This window comes from Nuphar pumila, unplaced genomic scaffold (genome assembly GCF_984573655.1).
Source record: "Nuphar pumila unplaced genomic scaffold, dmNupPumi1.hap1.1 HAP1_SCAFFOLD_1620, whole genome shotgun sequence".
NCBI lineage: Eukaryota > Viridiplantae > Streptophyta > Magnoliopsida > Nymphaeales > Nymphaeaceae > Nuphar > Nuphar pumila.
The window spans coordinates 58-26788 of NW_028323727.1; the positions used below are offsets into that span (position 1 = coordinate 58).

General features: G+C 51.8%; 2 protein-coding genes and 1 pseudogene across 2 annotated transcripts; 2 read left to right on the top strand and 1 right to left on the bottom strand.

The window, feature by feature from the left end:
- Positions 1-252: 252 nt before the first annotated feature.
- LOC149809171 (aspartokinase 2, chloroplastic-like) lies at positions 253-4494 on the bottom strand. The gene is made up of 6 exons (XM_089994974.1): positions 4331-4494; positions 3526-3985; positions 3037-3307; positions 1912-2111; positions 977-1429; positions 253-456 (listed from the first exon to the last, which is right to left on the bottom strand). The coding sequence occupies exons 1-6, from the start codon at positions 4492-4494 to the stop codon at positions 253-255; spliced, it is 1752 nt and encodes a 583-aa protein (XP_089851100.1).
- A 12022-nt stretch (positions 4495-16516) lies between these two features.
- On the top strand, positions 16517-17220 carry LOC149809172 (cryptochrome-1 pseudogene; annotated as a pseudogene).
- Positions 17221-18622: 1402 nt separating this feature from the next.
- LOC149809173 (cryptochrome-1-like) lies at positions 18623-21231 on the top strand. Its single transcript, XM_089994976.1, has 5 exons — positions 18623-18814; positions 18869-19012; positions 19313-19522; positions 19796-20087; positions 20759-21231. The coding sequence occupies exons 1-5, from the start codon at positions 18623-18625 to the stop codon at positions 21229-21231; spliced, it is 1311 nt and encodes a 436-aa protein (XP_089851102.1).
- The last annotated feature ends 5500 nt before the right edge of the window (positions 21232-26731 follow it).

The window sequence follows — 26731 nt, forward strand, 5'->3', positions numbered from 1 at the left end:
CACTTAATGCAATTCAAACAGCGGCAAGAGGATTGTTTTTGTCAGGGGGTTCCCAGGCCTCAGCCTTTCCAGGCTGGCAAGCACCGATGACAGCGAAGTGCAAATTGCTCATATGGCTATAGGACACAGAGGCACTGCTCAGAGTGACAATGTTGGGCCATTCGCATCGACACGGCCTTGGTGAGGGCCTTGGCGATCAGTCATGTATGCCCAGTATCTGGCGATAGTGCATTATCTGGAGATAGGATCACGTCAGGCCATTTGCGTCGGCGCAGCCTTGTTGAGGGCAGCTGAGGACGCCGCGCAGTAGTCAGTAACGCCAAAGAACTCAGCGTGCAGTGCAGCTACGGCTGTCGGCGCCTGGTCAGCAAGCACGATGAGCGAGATGTTTGTCTTGGACGCGCCCTGACTCATCATCTTGACATTGATGCCCAGATCCCGGAGCACCCCAAACACCTGCGGACTTACGCTGCTGAGGTTGCAGGGAGGAAACCAAACGAGGAAAGGCGAAACAGGCGGCACACTTGGATTTGACTGCAGGGGAGAGAGAGGGGTTCAAACCCCTTTTGAATTAGTGCAAAATCGGGCTGGCGGCTTGCAAATATTGTTGGCATCTGCCCGCCTGCTGGGATAAGTGGTTCAAGGGCCCATCTGATACGGTTATATATTCGAGGTGCTTGGGAAATCAAATATCCTGGCTAGCTTTCCATGGATGGTGCGAAAGTGTTTGTATGGCTCCCTCCATGCGCCAACCCACAGCACTCTTGTGATATGCAGGGTTGAAGGAAAACTAGACACCTTGACGTTCCTCCTTCAACCCTGCATATCACGCAGCGCTTATCTCGTCATCGATAAAGCGGGCGAGACGATGCTGTAGCTGGCCGAAGCTGATCTCACTCAGCTTTTGTGTTACAGCTTGTGCTACAGTGATTCTCTTTTGTTGTGTAACAAAATATATCGAGGGATGGTCGCGTACCCGGTGCAGGATCACGGACGACTTTTCGACGTTGCAAATCAACGAGACGATCGATACCCCCTGTTTGACCTCGACATTTGCAATCCCCTTCAGCTGAGACTGCAAATGCTGCAGCTCATCAGCCACAAGATCTCGGCTCCACATGCGAGCGCAGTCCAGCGTCACCGAAACCGAGATCTCGGAAGTGGCGATGACGTCCACTGAGATCTCTTCCTGTTTGAACACCTCAAACACACGCGCCAGAAAGCCAAAGTTCCCGAGCATACGCGTCGACACGACGTCCAGAAGTGTGACGTCTGATTTGAGCACGATCGAGGTCAGCAGTGCGTCCGTCATGTCCCGATTGTGCCGAATCGTCGACCCTTCCGCAGCTAGGTTGTACGAGTTCTTAACGCGTACTGTCAGCTTGCCTCCTGATAGCTCCGCTGGGTACATAGCTGCGGGATGGAGCACCTGGAAGCAATGGCTGACAGTTTGCACAGCTTTGCGGTCAGATTACTATGTGCAAGGTCGGACGGCTTGAGCTATCTGTTATGCCCCACTTGGCTTGCTCGCAACTACATGTTTTACGTATGAAGAGCCAGCTCGGGCCGAGAAGTCTTCAGTCGAGTATAACTCTGCTCAGTGTTTTGCCAGAATGGGGTACGATCCATATTTCTCTCCCACATATTCATGTACTTTCAAATGTCTGGAACCAACAATCACTCTGCCTGGCAAAACCCAGGGCCTTCCGCAACATTTTAGTGAACGCCATCACAACGCCATAACTCGAAGTGCGGCGACCAAGCCATCTCGACAGACAAACGAGAACCCTTGGAAACTCCAGCGCCAAATAAAAAAGAACGCAACCCAGATCGAGGAACAAGTCACCATCCTATCTCTGGCAGCAGCTCGCAAACAAGCAGCCATCCTATCTCTGGCTCCAGGGCTCGCACCTGAGCACCAAAGTAAGCCAGCTCGGTGGCCTCCTCATAAGTGAGTGTGCTGATGACGCGTGCGTCTCTGACGAGGCGAGGGTCAGACGTTAGGACGCCGTCAACGTCTTTCCACACCACCACCTCCTCCACCCCCAGGGCCGCTCCCAGAAACGTCGCAGATAGGTCGCTCCCACCTCGTCCCAGCGTCGTAATTGCACCTGCACCGGCCAGAAAGCGTCAGCGACCATTACACAATGCATTCAGTGATTCCCAAGGGCTTCTTGGAGTTGCCAATGTCCATGTGGATGCGGTAGTGCTGTAAATAGATACAACATCATCATTCAACTAACCACCATGAAGCCTCAGTGTTCCGAATCAATAGAGCCAAATGTGTTTGAAAGATGAGCTCACACGCACATGCAGTCCAACCACACTTATCGAATGTGGACTGCGAGAGCTGAGACCGCATAGCGGTTGAGGCCTTGTATCATTTTACAACACCACTGCATCCACAAGGACATGGACAACTCCAATTACTGCTTGAGAATAGGCACATCTATGGAACAATGCACTGCATCGTTCCTACCCTGGAATGATGCCCTTGCCATTACGTGGCCAGATGGAGTGGATAGACTCGCTGAAAGTCCAGCACCTTGAGACCTCGCTCAAAATCAAGGACAGCATTTTGCGGGCAGTGGCTGTGGACATTCCAGCAATAAGAGAAATTGCATGGGAGTTCATGGGGCTGTACCGTTCTCAGTTCCAACGAGCTGCTGATATCGTTGGGTGAATCAGCCCCGGTCTGTGCAGGTACAGAACAAATAGGCAGGAAAGCACCCCGAACATTAACCCATTTAACTTGCAATGGTTCAACAAATAGCATTTCCTTCCACCCCACACAGTGGCCTCGTGCGAAGCAACCGCCGTGCTTCACTCAGGCCACATATTTTGTCGGCAATGTAGCTTCGCAGGCACAGTGCACGCACTTCGCACCTGCCAGTGTTCTGTGTTTCACAGGCACCTGTACAGGACACTCAGGAGCCTGATGAACGATGAAAACATGAGTAAATCGATTACATGTAAGGACATGTACTTACGAACGAATCACACAACGCGCCTCAGATGATGGTCTTTGGCACTTACCTGTGCCAGTTCCTCGTCCAAGGAAGCCAGTAATGATGGGAATCTCGTTCGTGGCGTTTACGTGCTTGAACAACGCCTCTCGAACGGCGGGGAGCGAGATGTCGCAGTTGATCTCTGCGTTGGTGAATTCGTCGCTGGTGACTAGCCCCAAGTCCCATGCGTCAAACTGCCGTGCCGGAACGCCTTCTCCGCGGAGGTAGCTTGCAAATATGCGCGTTGACAAACGCTCCCCAAACGACACCAGCGAGTCCTTTGCCCGTGGAGTCATTTCCTGCGGCGCATACGGGATTGAAAATGGGATGGTCTTGACTAGTGCCCTCGACTTCGACACGGCTTGCATGCGTGGAACGGTGCGTCAGGTTAAGCTTGACCGCACGCCACATGGGTCCGCTTGCTTTTGGGGGCCCGTGCAGAACCGCTGTCGGCATGTTCTGGTTTACCGCATGTGAACGGCGTATTGACATACAGGCGTCATACAATGTTGCGCACCTGCATGATCGCGATGCCAGTAAGAAGCTGTCTGAGCTCCGTCAGCAGCTTCTCGACGGCCTCGACCGTTGGCGTGTCGCATTGCAGCTGTAGGCACGTGTCCCTGTGCAGCTCCTTGATCGCGCGTAAAGGTTTCAAGCTGGGGATAGCCTCGGTGCCTTTGTCTATTGCTTGGCTGCCCGCCTCAAGAAGCAAGTTCGTAGTCTTCCCCATCGCGGAAATCACGACAGCGGGGAAGTGCTCAGGAAAGGCGCATATAATCTCAGCAACTTCGCGCATTCGAGACGCATCTGCCACCGACGAGCCCCCAAACTTGTAAACTGTCGTGACCTGAATTGCAACGCTCACTGTCGCGCCAGTGTGTCGAGCGTTCATTGCTAAAGTTGCAGTTGCTGGAAGTCGCTTAGATAGCGCAAGGCCGGCCTCCCCGCCACTGTGATCATACGCTGCTACCCTGCTGCTGGGTCGCAATTTTCAAACCTTCATAACTATCTGTGTATCAGTTGATATGGCAGAAGACAGGCTCCATCAGTTGTTTCCTTGACAGGCTCAGGGTTGCATGTTACACGCTGACATGGTGCCAGCCCTCCTCGAGTATTCTTAGACGGCAAAGTGGTCGATGACGCACTTTCAAAATGGTTGTCTTATAACATTTATCGTAAGTCAGACAACCGAACTTCGCACATGGACACATGCTCTCAGGTAATGTAAGCCGCCGATGCGCCATGCGCGCAGCATCATAGCTGAATCACATCGACAAACACTGTGGCAGCAGTGTATTGCATATTTTTTTCGTTCGCGTTACCTCGCTTTTGCCTTTACCAGGTGCCAGTAAAGTCTTCGACACGTGGACAGGTGAGTCACCGTTCGAGCTACTGTCCCATGTATCCATGGTTTTGGCGTGCAACCTGCCTCCTCGTACGCAACTAGGGCGAACAACCTTGAGCGGAACTCGATGAACATTGGCATTGGACCACTTTCCTACGAATACACTCAACTCCCTTGATGATGCAGTGCTAGGGGCGCTTGGACGCGCTAAAGACGACGGGGCAGCCCAGCACGATATCATCTGGATACAATTTCACCACAAATTGAACAGGCCCAGCTAAGGTATGGTGTTCTGCACAGATGCGACGAGAACCCTGAAGCACCAAGGGCAATTGCCCAACCGCGCCTACAACTCCTTGGTATGATATTTCAAGCCAAATACTTAGCACAACCTGAAAGAATTTTGCGCCAAATATGCAATCCATGGTGCATATGCAAATGCTTTATATTCGCTTATCGTGGATTGCGACGGTCGGATATCCAAGGATAGGGGAGGCCAGATAGATTGGATGGCCACAGCTTCGAGCTACATAAGCGTCGAAGCATCAGAGGTTTGCCAATTTCCGTTGGGCACTGCTATGCGTTGAGCGAAGGGATGCATGCCCGAGGGGTGCCTGTTATCATGTGATTGTCACCACGTTTGCAGTGGACCTGAACATGCTTGCGTACCGTATTCTACTGTGGCAAATTCGTCTCCGTGCCCAGTTACAGACAAATGTAGGCAATTGTCGTAGATATTTGAGGCGTTGAGGTCGGGTGCCTTGCAAAGCTCTGACCATGAGTGCACAGCTTCAAGCCTTCCGTAAATTGATTCGAATAGCAGCTCGTGTGTTTTTCTTAGGAGACGTAGATGGTGTGACTCGAGAAGAACAATCTTTGGAGGTGGAAAGGGGCAGGCCAAAACGCAACCAGGTGAGGGGCTGGTGAGCACAGGTTCCAGCCAGGTGCTGCAAGCCATAGCCTTTGCACCTGAATGGTAAAATTTGTTGCAGATCGACCAGAAAGATTTGGTCGTGGTGGTAATCGATGCGCTGTCATACCGGGAATGGGTGTCTGTTGACAAGTTTGCAGAGGCAAATCCACATGTCAGCAAAACAAGTGAGGAAAGTGCTGCACTATCTCGAGCTCCAAGGGTTTGTGGTCAGGGAGCACCGCAGGGAAAAGAGGAAGGGAAACAAAGTTGAGAGCGTTGACGATCCCTTTGCCCCCCCGGAGAAGGGGCTAACCAGTTCATATGTGGCAATTGACTACCCACATTTCTTCGACATGCTCCGGCTGCGCATGCACCTTTCCAAAAAAGCGCTGGACGACAAAATTGACGATAAGACGGTAAGTTGTATCTGATTTATCTTTGCTTTGCCATGCTGGAACGAATGAGCTGACTGGGGCCATCGACAGCCGTAGGGTTGCCAAGTGTAGCCTTGCACCACAAATTACATACCCGCAAGCTTGGCTGCATAAAATATCAGGACATGAGGTCTTGTATGGTGTATCTTTTTACAACACTACCACATTCACATGGACATTGGCAACTCCAAGAAATACTTTGGAATCAATATCACATCATGAGTCCACCATCCTGGTGCAGGCGGTGAAGAAGTATGTGTGCGGGCCAGACACGGAACAGCGACCAGGCTGCGGCCACAAATACACCTCCTTCACGATAGCGGGCCTTGCCATCACCGAGAAGGGCTTGCTGCGCTGCAACGTTTGCGACTTTGGCATCGTGGAGCCTGAAATCGCCGGCAAGAGCGCTGCAACGTGGAGGCTTGACCGTGATGTGGCACGATCCCAGAAACGGGACCTCAAGGAGGTCTTCCGAGAGCTGGAGGCTCTTGTGGAGAAGCTCCAGGACGTTGACCCGCCCGACTTTGGATCGTTCACTGACTGGGTGCAAGCGCGGAAGGAACGGCAGCGCGCTGAAGGCCCAGGGGCAGGTATGGCTCCGCTGTCAGCGTCATGACCTATTTTTCACAGCTCGAAGTGCCATGCAGACCTGAGGAATCCACAGAATTTCTGGCATAGTTGATGGCGTTAGTCATGCATCATTTGCCAAAAATAAAGCCTTGGTCATCGTTTCGCCAGACCATGTGATTTGCGGGTCCCGGTGCCTGAAAGTGCATGCCTTATGGTTACAATAACTGAGGTCGAATGCCGTTTTGGCGACCTGGCTGTGCGCAGATACGGCTCCCAGTATTTTGCCAGACCCTCTGAATTTCGGGTCTAAATTCCTCAATATACATGAATTCTTGGGGGAAACATGGGGGTCAAAATCCGTTCAGCCGAAGCACTTGCGGCTCCGCTGTGATGTGCGGCCAGCTGTGGGGCAGGCGTGGCAGGTGCAGTTGCAGGGTAGTTCCAGCAGGTTTGGCTTAGCTGCCAAAGTGTTTCGCCAGACCCTGTCATTTTTCAGTTACAAATGTCCAAAAATGCGTGAAGTTTTGGGACGAAGAGGCGAAACCCATTCTGGCGATGCACTGAGCTGTCATGTGAGTACGTACAGCTTTGGGGCAGTGGGGGGCTTATGGCGGTGCTGTCTTGTGACGATGATGTATCTTTTTTACAACACTACCGCATCCACATGGACAACTCGATGCCCCCAAGAGATGATCTATCAACATTGATGCGCACAACAAGGCTTATGGTTCAGCATGCTGATCGTCATCATGCGTGAATTCATCATGTCTGTATTCTGATTCCTAGAAGTAGTTCTTGGAGTTGCCAATGCCCATGTTGCGGCAGTGTTGTTAACAGATACATCATCATCATGTACTCGTTGCTGACATTCAAGCGCGTCGCATGCAGGCGCGAGGGGTGGGGGCGGCGGCGCGCGTGGGGGCGCTCTCGATTATGGCATCGACGGGCCTCTGACAGGGGATGCTAGCATCAAGATCACGCATACTGCGGATGCAGCTGCCACCAATGGTGTGGAGGTGCAGGCTGGGGTAGCTGCTGACCCGCGCACCAACCTCCCGTACTTCATGCAGCAAGACCACTCAACAGGAACCAAGCCAATGGGCAACTCAGCCCAACCAGCGCCTCAAACCGTGAGTTCCGAACTACTGTACCTTGCTGATGTGTCTTACGGTGCTCCTGCATCCTCATCTACATCGAAAATCAGCATCTTTGGTTCCAGTCATGCGCTTCTGTACAGGCTTAGCTCCGGCATATGTTGCGCCCCTAGCTAGGCCGTGCAATAAGCGAGGCGGATGCCTGAAAACGCTTGAATGTGGGGCACCAGAATGTGCTCCGAGTCACATTACGGTCAAGTCCTGGTGCACCAGCCGTTGCTCATGAGGTCTCGGATACTACAACAGGCGATGAGGATGCTGTATCAGTGCAGGCATGCGGTTTATATCATAAAGATAGGAATCGTTAGGACAGCGACTACGGCTGGGCGTTACGCTAGTTAGGCGTCAACCCAAGTATACAATCCCTGCCGCTTGGTTGGTGTTAGCAAGTGTTCATGTGTGGCGTCCCCATGATGATTGTGTTGTGCACAGTCGGTCTCGGCTGTTGCAGCAATTGATGACGATGTAGCGGTGCAGGCGTGCTGTGTACTATTAATATACATAGGAATCACATAGTCTCTACGGCTGTTGTGCAGGAGGCGGTGCTGTGTATTAACATAGCATTTTACATAGTCTCTACGGCTATTGTGCAGGACGCGGTGCTGTGTATCAACATAGGATTTTACATAGTCTCTTTGGTTGTTGTGCAGGAGTCATCAGCTACTGCGGCAGCCGATGAAGATGCAGCGATACAGGCGGCAGAGCAACAGGCCATGTACGACGCGTACGTGAAGCAATACTACACGCAAGTGGCTGCCATCCGCGCGCAGCAGGTCAAACCCGAGGTCGAGGACCTCAAAGACGTGAAGCTCGAGGAACTTGCCACCCTGCCTGCCATGGACAACGTCGCTTCTCGCGAGTCTAGCAGCCCTGGCGAAGCGAGGCTCTCTAAGCGGCCCAAGCTGGAGGCATTGTCTACAGGTGTGTGCCCGTTGTTGAAAGCCTCCCTAAGTTCTGCGTCATCACACATCTTCTATTCTTGCATTTTAGCACCCTTTTCTAGGTAGGGAGGAGATGCAACAACTGCAAGGATTGTATCTCCTTACACTACATTGCATGTCGCTTACAGGGATAGTTCTATTTCATGAATGCGGAACCTTTATGAGGCCTTTATGAGGTCGACCTGAATATTTGCGGCTGTTGGTGATTTCCAAGAATTCTGTTGTTTTGTTTGCTGTTGCCAGCCGAGCTGTCTGCGTTTGGCCAAACCAGGATTCACGAGCCAGCAACCTGTCTCCAGGCATCCAGCAACCGGATTGTTTGTCTGACCAAGCACTCCATCGTTTGCAGAAGTGTCGCCAGGACTCGTCACGTCTGACAACCTCATTCCACCGCCTTCACCCGCTGAAATGTCATTTGCCGTGCCCCCAGCCATACCGATCGAAGCAGCGCAAGAAGGCGAGGAAGCATTCGATTGGGAAGACGCCGGCCAGGCTACCGCAAACATACCCACTCCCGAAGACGCATATGACTGGAAGAGACTTAGCCCCTTGTACCCCGTAGTCCCTGCACTGCCACCAAGACTGCGATTTCCCGATCATGAGCGCCGTATTCCTCCGTGTTTGCTCTGGAATGATCGCGCGGACCTGCACCGCTTAATTAACCTTAGTAGCTTGGCGGAACTTGGTATTTTTGAAAGAGATACCAAGAAGAAGCTGCTTGAATCATGAGCAGCAATGAGAATTTGGAGCCATTTTTTGCAAATGGAATCTGGTGGGATGTTGACTGGCAATAGCGCTGCGCATGCTAAGCTGTACCGAGTGTGTGGCCTGTGAGTCATGGCCAGCACCGAAATGCTAGCCATGGCTCCATAGCTGCATTTCATGGGGAAGAGAGTGGTGGAGGATGTTTGGGCAACGGTATGCAATACATGACGTGCCAGGCCGCCTCTTGTGCACTTGTATGCATGGTCAAGTTGACCGCGAGAAGGCTAAGACATGTTAGGAAAGGAAGGACATTAATGTGCAGAGCGATGCATTTGAACAGACCACATGCATGGCATGAGGCTGGCCAAAAGCGAACTCTGGCTCTAGAACATGCTGGGTCCGTACTGGATAGCACCTGCACATTGGTGAGGATAGTTGTTGTAACAAACAAGATGTTTGTGAGGTCCATGAACCATAGGGTTCCGGATAGCTCAGTTCAACCATGACAGGATCACTTGTTACTGTGTATGATGTATCCGGATCAAAGATTCCAGCAAAGTAGGACATACAAGGTATGAGTAACCAGGGGCTGAGACTTACACAGGTCAATCCATAGAAGTATATCGTGTAGCTGTGTGTTGAGCACAACACACAGATACGACGAGAAGATTTGCAGTCACATCAGGTGACAATGCATATATTAAAGTAATGGAATTGACAGCGAGTAAGGCTGCACAACGATAGGAAATTTCATCCAACGGTTGTGGCATCGATACGATGTTCGAGAAAGTCCCGCAGCTGAGGGTTGGTTACTGACTTGGAAAATATATAAAAAGCCCATGTCCCTGGAGGATCAGTACAGTTTATAATCTTTAAAGTTCTACAAACTTTCTCGTTTGTTACAGTTGTGTGCGACAACATGGCATTGACGACATAGGCTTTCCAAGTGTTCTGCTTCCACGCCTACTACCGTTTTGCTCCACAACTGTCATGTACAGGTCCTCGGAGCTTCTATTGACATGTGGCATACTTGCATGGTGTGTTGCAATAACTACCATTTGTTAGCAGCAATGCGCAGCCGCATGGTGTGATGCCTGTTGTAATTAGAATAGAACTTTACCGCAGTTTGAGCTATGGTGAGTGTGTCTCTCAGTGTAACAAAACTAGGATAGATCTCCACTGTGGTATGCAAGTACACATGCTCCTGCACGATGACCCACCTGTCATGTGACAAGCTGAAACGCAAACAGCCAAGTTCGGCACATCATGGAAGAGTCCCAGGTGTTACAACTGAGTCGAAGTGGCACCGCATACTCTCACAATGCCTGACGCACCAATCGATTGCTGAACCTATCAGTTAGCAAAGAATGTCGTGCCAACTCAAAGCTAACCGTGGCATGGGATGGATTGACTGTATCGGCATTACTGTTCTGCTTATCCCAAACCCGATTCGACTCCACGTGCCATGGAGTGCCATGGCATCTCACGATGACATGGATCACGAAGCCATCGACTATGGGCCTTGCAGAAAGCTAGGGGTAAAATTAGCTAGGTTATGGACTCCCGTACGCCAGAACTTCTGGCGTTCTGGCAGCAGGTGGTGGGATCAAACTAAGCGCTAACATGATTTTGCTGTGGAGAGCAACTGTAGGTTGTAGCCCATATGCGAAGGCGCCAGGAGCAAGATTGCACGGACACATCTGCATCATCTGCTTCACGGAAGTCCAATCCAAAATCAAATCCATGTCATCTCCAACGACATGCCACTCGCCACAAAAAGAGCAGCAAATTATGTGGTCTGTGCGCTCCTGGAACAAATCACACACGCCAGAGATGTGCAAAGAATGAGTCAGCCCTGAGAGTCATGTGCTGCGCTGTGCTACTCTAAAACCCTAGATGCGCGTTCACGGCATCCTTACCACTATAAAACTGGGCAAGGCTGCCACCCTCGAGTCAACCCAAAACACTCTAGTCGTCAAGCTAAGAAGCAGCGTCGCTGGCGGTGGTCACGCTAAGAGGCCGGAAGTTGTAGCCAGCTTGCCGCAAGCGGTCGAGCATGAGCTGGGCTCGCTCCGTGAAGCCGCGCCAGTTCTTGAGGTGATGAGGGGACCAGACACACTCTGCAAACGCACACAGCCGGGGCAGCAGCATGTACTCTGCGGTAGCCTCGTCACTGATGAATTCCGTCCACAGGTTTGCCTGCACAGCCTCCCCCGGCCTCAGCACCTGCCTCATGGCCATGCATACCGTAGTGTAGACTAAAACTGATCAGAAGCGTTACACAACGCAGTGCCGAGCGTACCTGTAGGTACCAGAATTCATGGCTTGTTCCATCTAACGTCCAGACCAACAATTGTGGGAGATAGAGAACGTGACGCAACGCAACGCAGGGCAGCTGATCAATTATTGTCTAGTCCATAGTACACGCGAACTTCACAAAAGAGCGTGGTTCCCCTGGTGTGCTGGCTGCCGCAAAGACTCATCAACTCCAAAGTATGAAGGCGATGCAAAGAAGATGATAATGTATGTTTCGACAATGCACATGGAGATTGGCAACTCCCAGAACTACTTGGGAATCAGTGCTATCATTACCATTACCTGAAGGGCGTGTTGATCGCTTGGAGGGCGAGTTATGTGCTGCCGCTGTTGTCTCTCATCTTTCCATGGTGTGCGATTGATTGATTCGCTTTCTCATCAAATCGTAGGAACAGTGCCCTGAGAATTGACTGGTGCATTCCAGACAGTTGGCGAATTGTAAACCGTATTGCTTGCCTCAGGCGACGGCCATGGTAGCACTGATTCCTAAGTACTTTGCGAAGTACTTAAAAATCAGTGTCCATGCGGACGTGCTGGTGTTGTGAAAGGATACATCATCATCGTCGACCGGGGTGACCGTAACCCTTGTTGCAGCGCTTGGTTCTTGCCAATGAAGGAACAGTCGTCTTACACTTCACTGCCCCTACGTCTACTTAGGTGAACAATGCACATAGCTCTGAAGCTGCATCTAAGTAGCTTGCCGACAGAGTCACGCTGCAGCCCTCCAATCCGGTGCAAGATCAGCTCTGGCTGTCGCCCGTTGAAACCACCGCCCTCTTTGGCCCGGCGCATGCCATTTCCCTTTCATGCAACTTGGTTAATTTCCCTTTCAAGCAACTTGGCGCAAGAGTCACCCACCTTCAAGTGGAGTGTAGAGTGTCCCACCCTCAACAAGCAAGCTGACAGCATCAGCCATGACACTGATGAGCATGCATGCATACGGCAGACACACCCCGAGGCACGTGATTAATGCCATCAACTATGCCATACATTTGACGGTTTCTTGGACCAGCAGGGTACCTAGAGAAGGGAAAAGACATTCACACACCTGGCCACCGATGATGTATTGCTCATCTTCTGCAGTTAGCTTCTGCATATAGTGGTCGTGTACAGCATCCATCACGCTCTGAGCTGCGCTGGTTGTCACCGGGATGTCATCGACTTCGGCGTCAGCTGCCCCATCCCCGGCCGCCTCAGCTACGCATGTCGCTGCACCCTCAGCTACACCTCCAGTCACAGACCTGCCCCCCCTCGAGCGTCGGCTGTCGGTCTCCATCTTGGCGGACATCTCGGGTCCCACCACCGCATATTCCGAGCCAGTGCTACAGTCCGTGGTTGACATGTCGCGAGAGTTGCTGGGCACCGTCAGCAGCGGACTAATAGGTGACTCGCGGTCCATTTCCGTTGCTGCGCCGTCCTTCGACGAATCTGCCGGCTCCGTAGACATCTCCTGCAGTGTAAATCACTTGCAAGGCGTTTCCTTTGGGCAAACAATGAGTGATTGATGTCATCAATGCCGCCAAATATTCAGTGATTTCGTGGGTCCGCAGGGTACCTAGAGCAGGGACCAGAACAGCCTTGACGAGTGATGCGCGTTTGTGGGGTCGTGCGAACGATGCCCTCGTCCAGTCATTTGTTAAGGCCAGCTTGCATCTCTTGAATGTGATCGAGACGAACCCTAAAGGACCAAGGTCAGTCGTGTATGCCGACACTCGTGAACGCTGCAATCGATGCCACCTTGCCGTGTGACAGGCTGAGAATGTCAAGCTCAGCTTGACCTCAACAGATGCCCATTCAAAAGCGTATGTGCAGTATCGAAAAGCCAATTTCTGTTACCTAATTGTGTAGGTGCTGATCCAACAAATGGGCAGCCACCTGCGCTTATGTACAGCGCTAGCAGAAACAAAGGCATCAGCACCAGTCCCATTGCCATTTGTCTGCTGTCCGCCTCGGAGCTCTAGTACATGTGTCCCTGATTCGTAGTGGGGCCTTGCTAGCTACAGTATTGGCAAAGGCTGCCACAACACGTTGTCACATGAATGAAAGCATCCTTCTCAAGAATCCAGTCAGTGTGTGGCAGATGTGAAGGGGATGACAGACGCGTCTATAGCCCGATGATGAGTGAGCTCAAGGGAGATATAGAATGAGAAGATGCGGAGAGGATTGGTGATCGGGTTCGTGATTTCAGGACAGGCATTGGACTACGAACATAAACAGAACAAAGCAGGCGATGGTAATGGCAGCACGAAAATGAACAGAACAAGAGCAGGCAATGGTTATGGCAGCACTACTTCTCAAGCAGTGCTTGGAGTTGCCGATGTCCATGTGTATGCGGTGGTGTCGCTAACAGATGCAACATCATCAAAGCTCCAGCACTCAACGCAAATGACCTTGGGCTCCTGCTGTAAAGGCGAGAGCTCACCAGGGTTCGGCGAGGGGAAGAGCCGTTGATTAGGCATGGCAGGCACGCATTGGGGTCTACCGATGTGCAGGTGTCTGGGGCTGAGGTCTGAGTTGAGATGGATGCCGCTTCTACGCCTGTCAGCGCCCCACGCGGCTCGAACATGTACACCCACTCCAGTGGTAGCACCGCATACCAGGTACCTGGCTCCTGCGCAGAGGCAATTATTCAGAGGCAATCATTCAGAGACAAGCTCTGTAGGCAAACAGCAAGAACATATCGCAAGTAGCAAGACAGTAGGAAGTTCATGAGGGAGCCGCATAATTGTGAGGTGTTCTGCTTGTCTCACAACCATCCATGACAACATCATCAATGGCAATATCCATCCCAGTATCATCACCGTCGTGCAACTTCATGCAGTCACCCTCATCTGGTGATATTTCAACCTGTGCGATCAATGATAGAGAGCCAGGTCGTTCATGAAACAAACCGGTCAAACTACCTCGCTGGCTCCATCATTTACAGGTCAAAGACCTTCAGGTGACATGAAGCCAATGGCGGTTGAGGTGTACTGAATGATCGAAGGATACCTAGCCCCCACAACAGACATGTCCTGCTTGCCACTCATAGAAACGCAATAAGTTTTCCCTTGCTGAAAGAAAGATGGTCCGTACCACTGAGCCCTGACCTGCCAGTCTCCAGGCCAGACACTTGAGCAACCCAGCAGCGGAAGCAGTTATCGTAGTCTACACAACAACTGGGCAGGCAAAGCAATAAATCGGGACTTTGAGGGTACATATAGGTGACAAACATTGCCATTACACCTGTTTGACTCTCCGAGTTTGAAAACTGTAGAACTTTTCGAGATGCAAAGCCAAACACATGTCTGATCATTGTCGACGCGGCGGCAAGTATGCGAGATATCTTCATACCTGGATACTGGCGGATTGCCTGTAGTCAAAGTAGCAGCGGTTGTTTGGACACATGATGACATGGTGCTTCTGCTTTGCAGCCATTACGCCGCCAGAGGTGCCTCTCCATGACATCACAATCGCTCCTTCTGGAATCCCCCCTTCCAAGATCTCATCCCAGCCAATGATCTGGCGGCCTCGTGATCGAAGGAAACGCGCCACTCGCATGATGAACCACGTTTGAAGTGCGTGCTCGTCCACGCAGTGCTCATCTACTATGCGCTTCTGGCAGAGCTCGCAGGCTGCCCAGCGCGTTTTCGGGCACTCATCGCCACCGATGTGGAAATACTGAGATGGAAAGAGGTCAACGACTTCGTTTAAAACGGTTTCAAGGAACTCAAACGTTTCCTCTTTGCCGGCACAGAAAACGTCGGTTTGGACGCCCCACTGCGTAGGGACTTCCGTCACACACCCTGTGCAGGAGAGGTTGGGGTAGCACGCCAGCGCCGCTTTGCAATGCCCTGGGAGTTCAATCTCAGGGATCACCTCTATGAAAAGCGACGCAGCGTACGCCACGATATCGGCGACGTCACGTTGGGTGTAAAAGCCGCCATATCGCTCATCACCGGTCCCTCTAAACGCTCCCATCTCGGTCAGCCGGGGAAGCTGTTTGATCTCAATGCGCCACCCCTGGTCTTCAGTGAGGTGCCAGTGAAAGCGATTGATTTTGTGAAGAGCTAATACGTCAAGGAATTTTTTGATGAATGCGACCGGAAAGATGTGGCGTCCAACATCGAGCAGGGTTCCTCTCCATCTGTACTGAGGGAGATCCCGAATGTGCACAGCTGCCAGGACAATTGGCGAGGGCGCAGCATCTTGCGGCCAAGGAAGGAGCTGCAACAATGACTGTATCCCGTAAAACAGGCCAGCGGGCGTTTCTGCGCGGATGACGATTCCATCCTCTGCTACCGTCAGGGTGTAGCCCTCATCTCTCAATGGCCGTCCATCAAACTCGGGAATCGTTTCCAGGTGAAGCGCAACAGTTGACACGATGAAATCAGAGAAAGGAACAATACTCACCGAGAGCTTGCAGCGCAAGGACAAACTTTCCCGCAAGTATTGCGCTACTCCCTCACCCTCTGGATTGATTGAGCAAATCGTACCAACACCACCAGATGGCCACGTAAAAAACCCTTGTTTATACTCGGTGTGAGCCGGTATTGGAATAATAGTCATGCTGCACGGAACTAGCGACCTCCGTATCAAACGGTGAACCGCGCACCAACGTGTTTACGATTTGGCCGCTAGCTTCACACATACCGGCCCATAGTGTGTGTTGATGAATGTCACATCACTGAGAGATGAGTGCATCAGCGAGGCAATAATGCCTGTATGCGGAGTGCGGCTCGACCGCGCATCATTGTGTTAAACTTGGTCCAATGATTGGAAGTTGAGTGATATGGTCGATAGGCTCCAGAAAGCATGACAAACACGCGTACGTATATCTAGATATCTACGACGTATGATACGGATACGGGGTCAGCGGATACGCATACGTGAGTAGATATTCGTCATGACAAGGACAAAAATATCTGCGATGGCGTATCCTGCACTTGTTGACGACGACGGTGACGTTACACCTCCAAGCGGAAGCAGTCACTGAAGCTGCCCCAACCCTTCCTCATTTTACTTTCACTCGTCACTTGACTTTCTGTCTGTTGTTTTGAAGTCCATTGCGCTACTCTCCACCGAAGCACATCGGATATGGTGAACCGCATGATGCGAAGAGGCCTTTAGAGCTCAAAGTCGATTGCAAGCATGCTTGAGACGGTGATTGTTTGGCTACACCGAGACCTTCGGCTGCATGACAATCCGGCGCTCACCACTGCTCTCAGTGCAGCCAAAACAGTGGTACGGGAGTGGCTCGCAACTGGTGCATGTGACACTGGCCATGTTGGTGATAGCTACGTTGTAAGTGTGTAAACTGTGGGTGTATCTATGATTAACTGGTGCTTTTGTCGCAATCTTGGTTCGCCGATATTAGCTTCTGTTGGGCTCACCCTGCAAAGCGCCAGTCGCGTTTGGCTCGTTGCCAATGCGAGGTTTGTTGCTTGCAGATTGTGGCGTTCATATGGTGTCCAAAAGAGGAAGGCCAGTTTCAGCCTGGTCGCGTGTCGAGATGGTGGCTTTATCAGAGCCTGAAGCGTCTGGACTCTCAGCTGCAAGGCAAAGGCACCCGCATCTGCTACAGGCAGGGTGACAGTTTAGCCGAGGAACTTTTGAAGCTGTGTCAAGAAACGAATTGCCACTGCGTTCTATTCAACAATGTGTATGATCCAATCTCCATCGTACGAGACCATGCTGTGAAGGAAAAGCTCAAGGCTGCCAGGATTCACTGCAAGAGCTTCAACGCTGAGCTTCTGCACGAACCATGGGAAATTGTGGACTCAAATGGACAACCCCACACGTCTTTCGAAGCGTTTTGGGACACGTGCGCTTCTTTCCCTGGTTGTGAGCGCTGATGTTGCAAATATGCCTCGTGCCTACGTGCCGACGTTGCCTACTGAACGTACGTAGACTCCAAGACTGCTAGTGATAAGTTACAACTCAAGCTGTGATGTCGGTGTTTTTGCAATGCGCTGTGTCCAATTTTGCTGCTATTGTGACGAATTCGACGACGACTTGCATGTCAGTTGGCCTGAAAGGCATTACATCGTTTATGCAAGCAGTACAATTGCAAGCTTTTTTGGCAAGCCTTGTCTCTCGAGATATGCGTTTCACGATGCAAATTGCACTGTCAACTTGACGGCAAGAATTGCATTGTCCAGCCTAGATAGAAGATAAGGGTCGACGGTACCGTCGATGACCCGGTTTGCGGGCTTGCGACACGTGTTCCCGCGTTAAGTGGCCGGCCAGAAACGTCAAAGCATACATGCATGTGAGACCGCTGTTTGAGCAAGCAGGGGTGGTCCGTCAGGCCAGCGTCCTGACGCGGTCGCGTTTGGAGCTTTCTTCGGCATTGACGATGACAAGGCAGTCGCAGTCCGCGTTGACACGTGTTATTATATAATTGGACGCCAACAAGGCCTTTGGCGCTTGTTGTACGACCATACTAAACGCGTGGTGACGCTGCAGGTTGTGCAACAATACACCGTACGAAGTGGCGCCTGCGAAGTGCGTCGAGCCCAAGATCATTCCCGCCCCGGTCATGCCACATATCTACGGCACCACTTTGCAAGACTTGAACTTGGAGACCCAGGAGGAGTTGCACTGCAACGTGCACCTCTCTTATCGAGTGCGAATCCAGCCACTTATCGCCCCAATGGTTGGGCTTGTTTCTCTGGTCTTCGAGGCAGCCCTCATTACTTCGGCGGGTTGCATGCTCTTGTCATATTTTCTCGATGGGATCATGGGCTGCTGTCGTGCTGACATTGAATTTTTCTCGTATAAATTTATGAAATCTATTTCATACTAGAGTGGAGGGTCAACAGCACGAGTCGTGCTGCACACGACATGCTCACCTACCACAACCATTGGGCGCAGTTCCCATTTGCATGCTCAGTCACTTGAGAAGTTTTCGGAGCAAGTTAAGCTGCACATTACGAATTGAAAGCAGCATCATATCGTGGTTTCAACAATACAAGTGACGGTTGAGTTGCAATACTAAGACAAGTATTGATATTGATAAACAAGACGTTTGATTTCACAACACTACCTAATCCACATAGACACTGGCAACCAAACAAGCACTTGGGAAGAATTTATGTTCTCTGGTATTTTCCACCCGTCGTTTCCGCATGCCCACCACGAGCACCGTTGTCATTACTTGACCTACTGAACAGCAGCTCGGTCTGGCACGATGGTCAGCAGGCCGGCCAGTAGGGCCTGCAGGTTGATTTTTCTGCGTAGTGCTCATACCAAATGATGGTGAGCGTGCTACCCCTCCACAAATCTGAAGAATTTGAGGCCATGCTGCTGAATGCAAAACGAGATCCAGTATGCCCTGTGGCCAAGCGCTTGCACATGCGGGGCGTATGCCTTCCCTGTCTTGGCCGCAATGACTCGTATGCTAACAACTATCTCCAGATATCGATTGATTTTGCTGATGTGAAATCGGTATGTTAAGCATTTTGCATCGGTGTTGCTGATGCTGATGGACTTTGAGTGCAGTGGGCTCCCGGTACAGCAGGGGCGCTTCGGCTCTTTGCCAACTTTTTGGAGAAGGGACTGCCGCAGTTTGACAAGGACCGAGCCAAGACAGACCGTGACTCGACGTCGAAGCTTTCGCCTCACATCCACTTTGGAGAGATCTCGGTACGTGTCAGCATATGAACTCAGTGCTGTGCGCAGTCTCGGTGTTTCACAATCCAGAGCCCAGCGGGGTATGCCTTTCAAAAAGTCTTTCATTTTGCGAGGATCGCAAAGAGTACAGGCGCTATTTTGTTAGAATAGTTGTGAAGCAGATTCAGTGCACTGAAAACCTCAAGTCACTTACTGCAAACATCACTCCTTTTCACGATGAGGTGGTGACAGACAGCAGTGCAGTGTTGCTCTAGAGGAATGTTCGATGCCATTGTCTAGCGGCAGTTGAGCTGTGCAGCCTTCGCCTTGCAGGTGCGGCTGATCTATCACGAAGTGAAGGCAAAGGAAGCTGAGATCAAGGCTGCAAACCCTGAGAGCACTGCCGTCGACGACTTCTTGCGGCAGCTGGGCTACCACGACTACTCACGCTACCTCTCCTTCCACTTCCCTTTCACCCACGAGCGCTCCCTTTTGGAGCATGTCCGCGCTGTACCCTGGGTCTACTGCTCTATGCGATTCAAGGTGTGTTGCTCCAAGGCCTACCCTTCATTTCCGTGGCGATGATCAATAATGCCATCTGTTTTGCCAAATATGGCAAAATATGTGGTTGTATGAATCGGCAGGGTACCTAGCGGAGTGCTCAGAACAGCCATGTAGCGCGCATAGGCTTGGCGACAAGAGTGGAAGCAGCGATGCGGAAGCTGTGGGCGACTGCGTTAAATACTCCGTATTTTGCTGGGTCGGCAGGGTACCTGGAGGTTTGAAAAGGAAAGTCATGTTTCCGAACGCATGCAGGCTTGGCGACAAGGCAACACAGGCTACCCCATCGTGGATGCAGCGATGAGGGAGCTGTGGGCGACAGGCTGGATGCACAACCGTAGCCGCGTGTTCACAGCCTCCTTTCTCGTGAAGAATCTGCTGCAGCCATGGCAGTGGGGCCTCAAGCACTTCTGGGACATGTTACTGGATGCCGACCTGGAGTGCGACGCGCTGGGATGGCAATACGTCAGCGGCTGCCTTCGCGACGCCCACCCCTTCAACTACATGCTCGACATTCAGTCTGAAAGTCGGCGCTTCGACCCCACTGGTATGCTTTCCCATGGCTTTTGTATATTCACCGCTCTATGCACACTGCAGACCCAAGAAACCACTCGATTTTTTTTTTCTATGTGGCACTGCTGATGGTATTTATGACGTGATATTCGCCGGAAAAAAAGTATTGCGCTACCTTGTAGTACTATTGCTACATTTAGTCCGATCATGGATTGCTGTCCATCTCCCTTTGCTGTTTTGGTGAAACACATGCATTTTTAGCAGGCTCAGCAGAACAACGCCCTTCATTCGGCGCATACACACACCTTACACAATAGCTTAAGAGACGCCATAATCAGGCATCGTACCAGCCCTCAACACGCGCTTGAAGCTGGGTTCATGCGTGACTGTTTCAGGTCATAGGGTTCCTCTTGACGCCTCACCTCAACTTACAACTGCATACTACACCGACAACTGTTCCAACAGCCGCATGGTTTGCAACCGTTTGTCCCGCCAAATTGGCATCACTGGCATCTCTGTATTGCTTGGAACATATCCAAGCAAGTTTTACAGCTCGTGAATGTTTTTGCATTTTACCCGTGTGCACTCATTCAGGACATCTGGGGGGGGGTGGGAAATGCGCATCTCACTCCACAAATTGTCTAAGCCTGACTGGCACACATGTGCGTTCGATTGTTCAATGACAAAGCCATGGTTGGAGTGCAGGCAACTACGTTCGTAAGTGGGTACCGCAGCTCTCCAAAATGCCACTGGAGTGGATCCACATGCCCTGGCTGGCGCCCAAGGCAGTGCTGCACGCCGCAGGGGTGACTCTTGGGGAGGACTACCCTCACCCGATTATTTCGTTCGATGAGAGCCGCGCTGCTGTGGACCATGCCTGGGGCGTTATCCAGAAGTGCAAAGTGCCCCCCCTCCGGAGCTTGGAGGAGGTGCCTTACAGTGTCCCGACATGCACGGTCTCGGTGCGTTTTCCCCCCTGTTTTTCAGAACATGGTGCTGTTTTCCTTACACGACGACGTTCTATTGTTGTTGCTTGTTCCGATCCCCAACCAACCCCTCATTCAAGGTTCCTGACCCAGACACGGGGAATTCAGGCCCTCCCCCAGAATCGTGGTAAACAGAGCTCCGACTCCCATTTTGGAGCTACGAGGTGTGAATATTCAGGTGCGACTTGGTAGTCTGGCTTCGATTTGTTGCTACGCATAGACGACTGCTACGCGGTGCAATCAGGTTGGCGTGGCATTTGTGATAGACCGCTCTATGGCACTTGTGGGCCAGGAGGCCAAGCACGATTTTTCACGGGTTTTGCGACCTGTGGTTTGAATCATCAAAGCTTCAATCCTCTTCAGAACCTCCCTTGCGGAAGCATTTCTTGCAACGCTGGGCACGCACAGCCAGGCCATGCATAACACGCAGTCGTCCTCCCGATCCCCAGCAATCGTTACAGCCGTCATCACTGCTTACAACAGCCAATTTCCTATCTGCAGATGGATGTTCTGGAGCCTGAGGAGGAGGCCGACTCAGCTCAAGGCCCCATCAAGGCATCTGCCTTCAAGAGCGCCCTCGAAGCCGGTCCAAGACACATGAAGGACGGCGTCTTCGTGAAGGGCTATGCGCCAGACGTTGTCCTACCAGACATCTCCAAGATTGTCGACAATGCCACCGTGATTGGCCAGTCGATGTCTGTCACCGGCTCCTCGGGTCCCGACCTCCTCATCATCGCACGACAGCGCATCGTTTCGTCGTCAAACTCCGCCTACGAGCCACGCCACCGTACCAGCAGCGACGCGCCAACCCCTATTGAGCGCACCCTGCAGTTCAACGCCGCCGCTTCGGCGATCGTCGACGACGTTCGAGACGACAGCGAAGAGGAGCACTCGAGCAGCTCACCTGCTCGCCTCCGCCACCGCGTCAAGCGCGCTCATGCCCACCCCCCTCTTTTCCTCCGAGAACATGCACAAGGCGGTGCTTCCGCCAGAGGATGACAAGGCGCCATCGACCCGCACCACTGCCTCAGACTTGAGCATGCAGCACTGCGACATGCTTACCGACCAGCCAGATATCGTCAAAAGCGAGAAGTGGCGTGAGTCGACACCCGGTGGCTTCCGTGCCTTCGATCCAACGCACAGTCATGGCACCAACAGCGATGCTGTGGGATCTGAGTCAGACCATCTTGAGTCGTCGTATGGCATGCATGACTCTGCAGGCGCCCTCCCGCCTGTTGCTGAGAAGCTGGTCGGCCAAGCCAAGCTTTCTCATTCCTCTGGCAACGACAACAGCTCGGAGCATCACTATATTTCTGAGCCATCTGAGAAGATGGTGGCTTTTCTTCGAGGCTGTAACTAGTGCTTCGGATGGAAGTCGGGATGGGTTTTGACTTCCATTGTGCCCCAAAAATTCATGTGTCTTTGGAAACCTCAACCCGAAAACTCACAGGGTCTGGCGGAACACTCACTGCAACATGTAATGCATGCTTCGAACTGGAACAAATTGAGAAGGCACTGCATACATGGGTTTTGCATGTGTGCTAGCTGCATTTTGGCCTGATGGGAGTGCTGCTTGTTTTTTCCGGTTGCTCACATCTTGTTGGATGAGCAAACATGGACAATATCCTTGGTTGCAAATCCAACAAGCAATTCTTACTTTTCTAGAGATGAAGTACGTGCTGCCAGCATCCAAAATGTTGTGAGTCAGTTGGATGGATGTACTCCTTTGACACAATGAAAAATTCCAGTACGTTGACACACCACCAGCGAAATCATGAAGGTGTGCTGAACGGGTTTCACAACGGCTGCGTTGCCCATTGCCGGGGACTGTCGCAAGCATCGCATTTCTTTTGAGGTGTGATTCACGTATTGAGACAGGACAATGTCGACAGACTGCGCCCGTTAACGAATCTGATGTGAAGTGCTGAAATTTTCATGCTTGCGCAATACCTAACGCCACCTTCAGTTCGTGCGAGCTGCAGATTGGAGGGTGCACACGGGTGCACCACCAAGACATCAGCGACAGTCGGTGGGGCATTCCTGTATGACATCTAAGTAATGATCACGATATCTCTGCATTCTCATTTGGTGGCGATGGTAGCTACTCAAATATGCACGCTGGCAGTGTGCGAAGTGCTGGCTCTACAGACAACGCAATCACCCAGTGGTTAGCAATGCGATTCAAGAGTTCAGTGCAGAACGTCATCGCCCCGGTCAGGAAGGTTCCGCTATGGCAGACTGACCTCATGTTTAGAAGCATGAAGCGAATGTCTCAAAGCCAGATAACAAGTGTTACAACGAAGCGGGAAAGCAAAGCAGAAATAAACTGCAGACAAGGACGACTCAATTCAAGAACACACGAATGAAAATCAAACCAAACACACAGAAAAACAAAGAAAGAAAGAAAAGGACAATCAAAACAGCCAGCCGACAAGACTAAGGGAGAGCAAAGCAAAAGCGCTACAACACGACACACCAACCCCTCTACACCTCACCTGCCTCATCAACCGGCAGCTCACAACCCGGCATGAACTGCCGGCCCACATTCTGTGCAAAACAAAACATGGACCGGTAATACATCTTCCCGTTGCCCCACAGCACAAAGCACAGCTGAGCTCTTGCCGGACCGAGCGCACAAATGCTGCCTTCGAAACACCTCCACTTGCAGCCGCCACATCGCGTAGGTCCGACAAGAAACGCGAAGCCTCTCGCCCAAGGCGCCCGAACGACTCAACTGCAAGCGGTATGAAGTCGTAGCCGACGTCTTGACCAAGTGACTTAAACTGACGTCTCTTTGCCAGATAACAAGTACATTACTGCTAGCGTGCATGCAACGCCGTAGGATGTCCTTCAAACAATACAAGCTCGTACTACAAGTCTCTCTCTCGTGTCGCCGGGAACGTCGGCTCGGACTTCCATGCAGGGTGTGATGCACCGCAGGAAGATCCCGGCATGGCTTAGGTTGATGGTTTTCTTGTGTGTTTTGTCTTTGTTTGTGTCATTGTTTTCAGTGTTACTTCCTGTGTTTTTTCCTGTTTTGCCAGCCCTGTCGCTTGTAACATAATACAAGCTCATCCGTGAGCAAGATGTCTGGGCCATCTGCGTGCACTGCCGCAAACTGTCCAGCCCGCGATGGTGGCACTCAGATGGAGGTAGGCTGCTTGTGGAATATGTTACGGTGTAAGCCACAGTCAGCATGCATCACTGCCCCTGAAAAAGCCTTGACTCTGCAAAAATTGTCCACAGCGAAAACAACAACGTCACAGCTCGGCACACAAACTGTCACTCTTGGATACTCAACTACACCAGATGGGCAGAAAGAGGGGACGGACCCCATTCTGGCGAAGCACTGAATGGCCTTCGAGATGAGCAGTAGCTTCGGAAAGAAACATGAAGGACGCCTTGACGGTTCGCGATGAGGGCGAGCATGCAATCCGAGCATGCGTGACAGAAGGGCAAGAAGGCGTGTCACAGATGAGTCATGGGATCACTCATCGCAGGCTATCTATCAACAAGGGGTATAAATTGCAGTACAAGCACGTATCACGACTGCAGTGCCCCACCCTGCCGATGGCCATTGCCTTGGTCGGGGCAATTGTTCTGGCGGACTTTGGGCGACTGGCTGCGACGCTGCTTGGGAACAGCCACTACCTTCCTTCTTGCCCTTCCTGCGCCACCTGCACTGTCCCACGCTTTCTGCCGCGGCCTCACGCATCGCGCTTGCATGTTGCAAGCGACAAGTTCGTGCCTGGCTCACACCGACCAGTCTGCCGCGCCTGGCGTTTTGCCGATTCGTGATATACTTTTGACATGCCGTCCGTGCCTTTGGGGCCTCGTGCGCATACAACTGTCTGCCCTGTGGGCGAGACTATTGATACTGCCTTTTGGCACCTTGTTAATGCTCGTCCGTTTTCTATTCTCCCGGCTTGGCGACCTGCGTGCTTCAAGCGGACGCCCTCTGCGCAAGTCCTCGTAGGAGTAGTGCTTGCTTGTGTGGACCTGGCGTGGTTGCCGGTCTTCCCTTTCTTTTCAGCCCCGGACACAAGTGGGCGCGTCACCAACGCTCGTACCATGGCATCAAGGTTCTGGATAGCTGCGGTCCTCTGGTTGCAACACATGGCACGCCATGGGATGCGTCCTTGATGAGAAGGACAATGACGGTGAATTTGCAGCAACAGAAGGGGAAGGCTTTCAAGATAGAGTGATAGAGATTGAGTCATGGGCAAGAGTGAACGTTATATCTCACCACTTTGTGTACGTGCGTTTGAGACTGGCCTGTTCTTCATGAGGCATCCCTGCGCTCATCGAACCAAGCTGCGCGAAACATCTCTACATTGCACGATTCAGCTGGCTGCCATAATGTGCGTTGTTGATAGTACCCAGAAATTATGGAACATGGTAAAGTTGAGGCATGTTCAAGTTTGGTTCGCTGCGCCTATTGTTGTGCCCGCTTTTTATGCCTTACGCTCGACGTGGCGCTCGCGGTGACATATCACCACGCACAGAAGCACATCCTCGAGCAATCAAATGAACATGCAAACCGTTTTCGTGCCCTTCTCTTCGCACCTCCAGCAGTCGACAGATTATTCCACTCGCGAATATGTGAACCACGCAGTGCAATTTTTCGATTTTTTGATGGGGTTGTCGCGTTCTGTACACGCACATCCGAAACGTCGCGCACTTCCTCCCAGGATCCGACACGCAAATTCGACCCGTTTTCAGTGATCGACCACACGGGCAGTTCCGCTTCAGACGCGACATCAATTTATGTTACGTGGTCACACTCGCGGTCTGCCACGTGGTCACATCCAAGCAGTGCGGCTTGCAGATAACGAAAGCAATGTTGCGATCGAGAGGACTAGTGGCTGGGTGTGAGTCTGATCATGTCAGTATGCACTAGTTGAACAGCAGGAAAGAGATAGCCGCTTTTCGCCATGGACTTATCATTGATCACGGCACACCAGTGCACACATGTATGGTGGCGATGAACCCCCGTAGTGAAAGTATATACAAAGAAACCTCGCAGGCCTGGCATTGCGTCCTCAATGCTGCCAGGGTCACTTTCCTTCATTCCTTTGTTTCTTTGTTGTACTTCATCGTGCTCTGTTTGGGCTTGTTAGAACCAAATTTGCGGTTTGTGCAAGCTCACTGTTTGTTGTATGCGGCCAATGCACCTGAATGGCCAGGCAACTGACACCATACATTCCAATATTCCAATGCCAACAGCTCCAAGTACTCAGGATTCACCTCCGGCTAGTTTGCGTCGCTGTTGACAAGGCTGACTGCATGGGCGTGGGAATTGCTGCTGCCTTTGCAAGGATGGCCTCAACAGCCTTCTCGGAACCGGTTCCGGCGCAACATTGCCAGAGGTTCCTCCATGTCCTTCGGTTCATCATACTCGTCAGATTTCCATATTGGGTGCATTGCACTCTCCATTTCACCACGGAGAATTACTGGTAGGACAGGTGTTCTGTTGTTATGAGGAAATAAGGGGTGCCCCAAGGGTTCGATGCGGAGACCTGTGTACCTCTTGCATGTGCAGGATGGCGGCGTTCAGCACCGAGACGATCTCGGCGTTTATTTTCATAGCCCTGTGCATCCTATCTCTTGACCGCGGTGCGAATCAGTCATGGTACTGTAAAGTCCCGATACGCCTGCTTGTTGGCTGGCGTGTATAACAGGCAGGTGCATG

Bases quoted from the DNA above. Each gene is read 5' to 3' on its own strand.
- LOC149809171 (XM_089994974.1), bottom strand. From the start codon at position 4,494: ATGCCAATGTTCATCGAGTTCCGCTCAAGGTTGTTCGCCCTAGTTGCG. The intron at 1,430-1,911 runs GTGCGAGCCCTG...CATTGCTTCCAG, and splicing joins TGGCTTACTTTGGTGCTCAG to GTGCTCCATCCCGCAGCTAT. The intron at 457-976 runs GTACGCGACCAT...GTAAGTCCGCAG, and splicing joins CGTCCGTGATCCTGCACCGG to GTGTTTGGGGTGCTCCGGGA.
- LOC149809173 (XM_089994976.1), top strand. From the start codon at position 18,623: ATGGTGAGCGTGCTACCCCTCCACAAATCTGAAGAATTTGAGGCCATG. The intron at 19,013-19,312 runs GTACGTGTCAGC...TTCGCCTTGCAG, and splicing joins TCCACTTTGGAGAGATCTCG to GTGCGGCTGATCTATCACGA. The intron at 20,088-20,758 runs GTATGCTTTCCC...GTTGGAGTGCAG, and splicing joins TCGGCGCTTCGACCCCACTG to GCAACTACGTTCGTAAGTGG.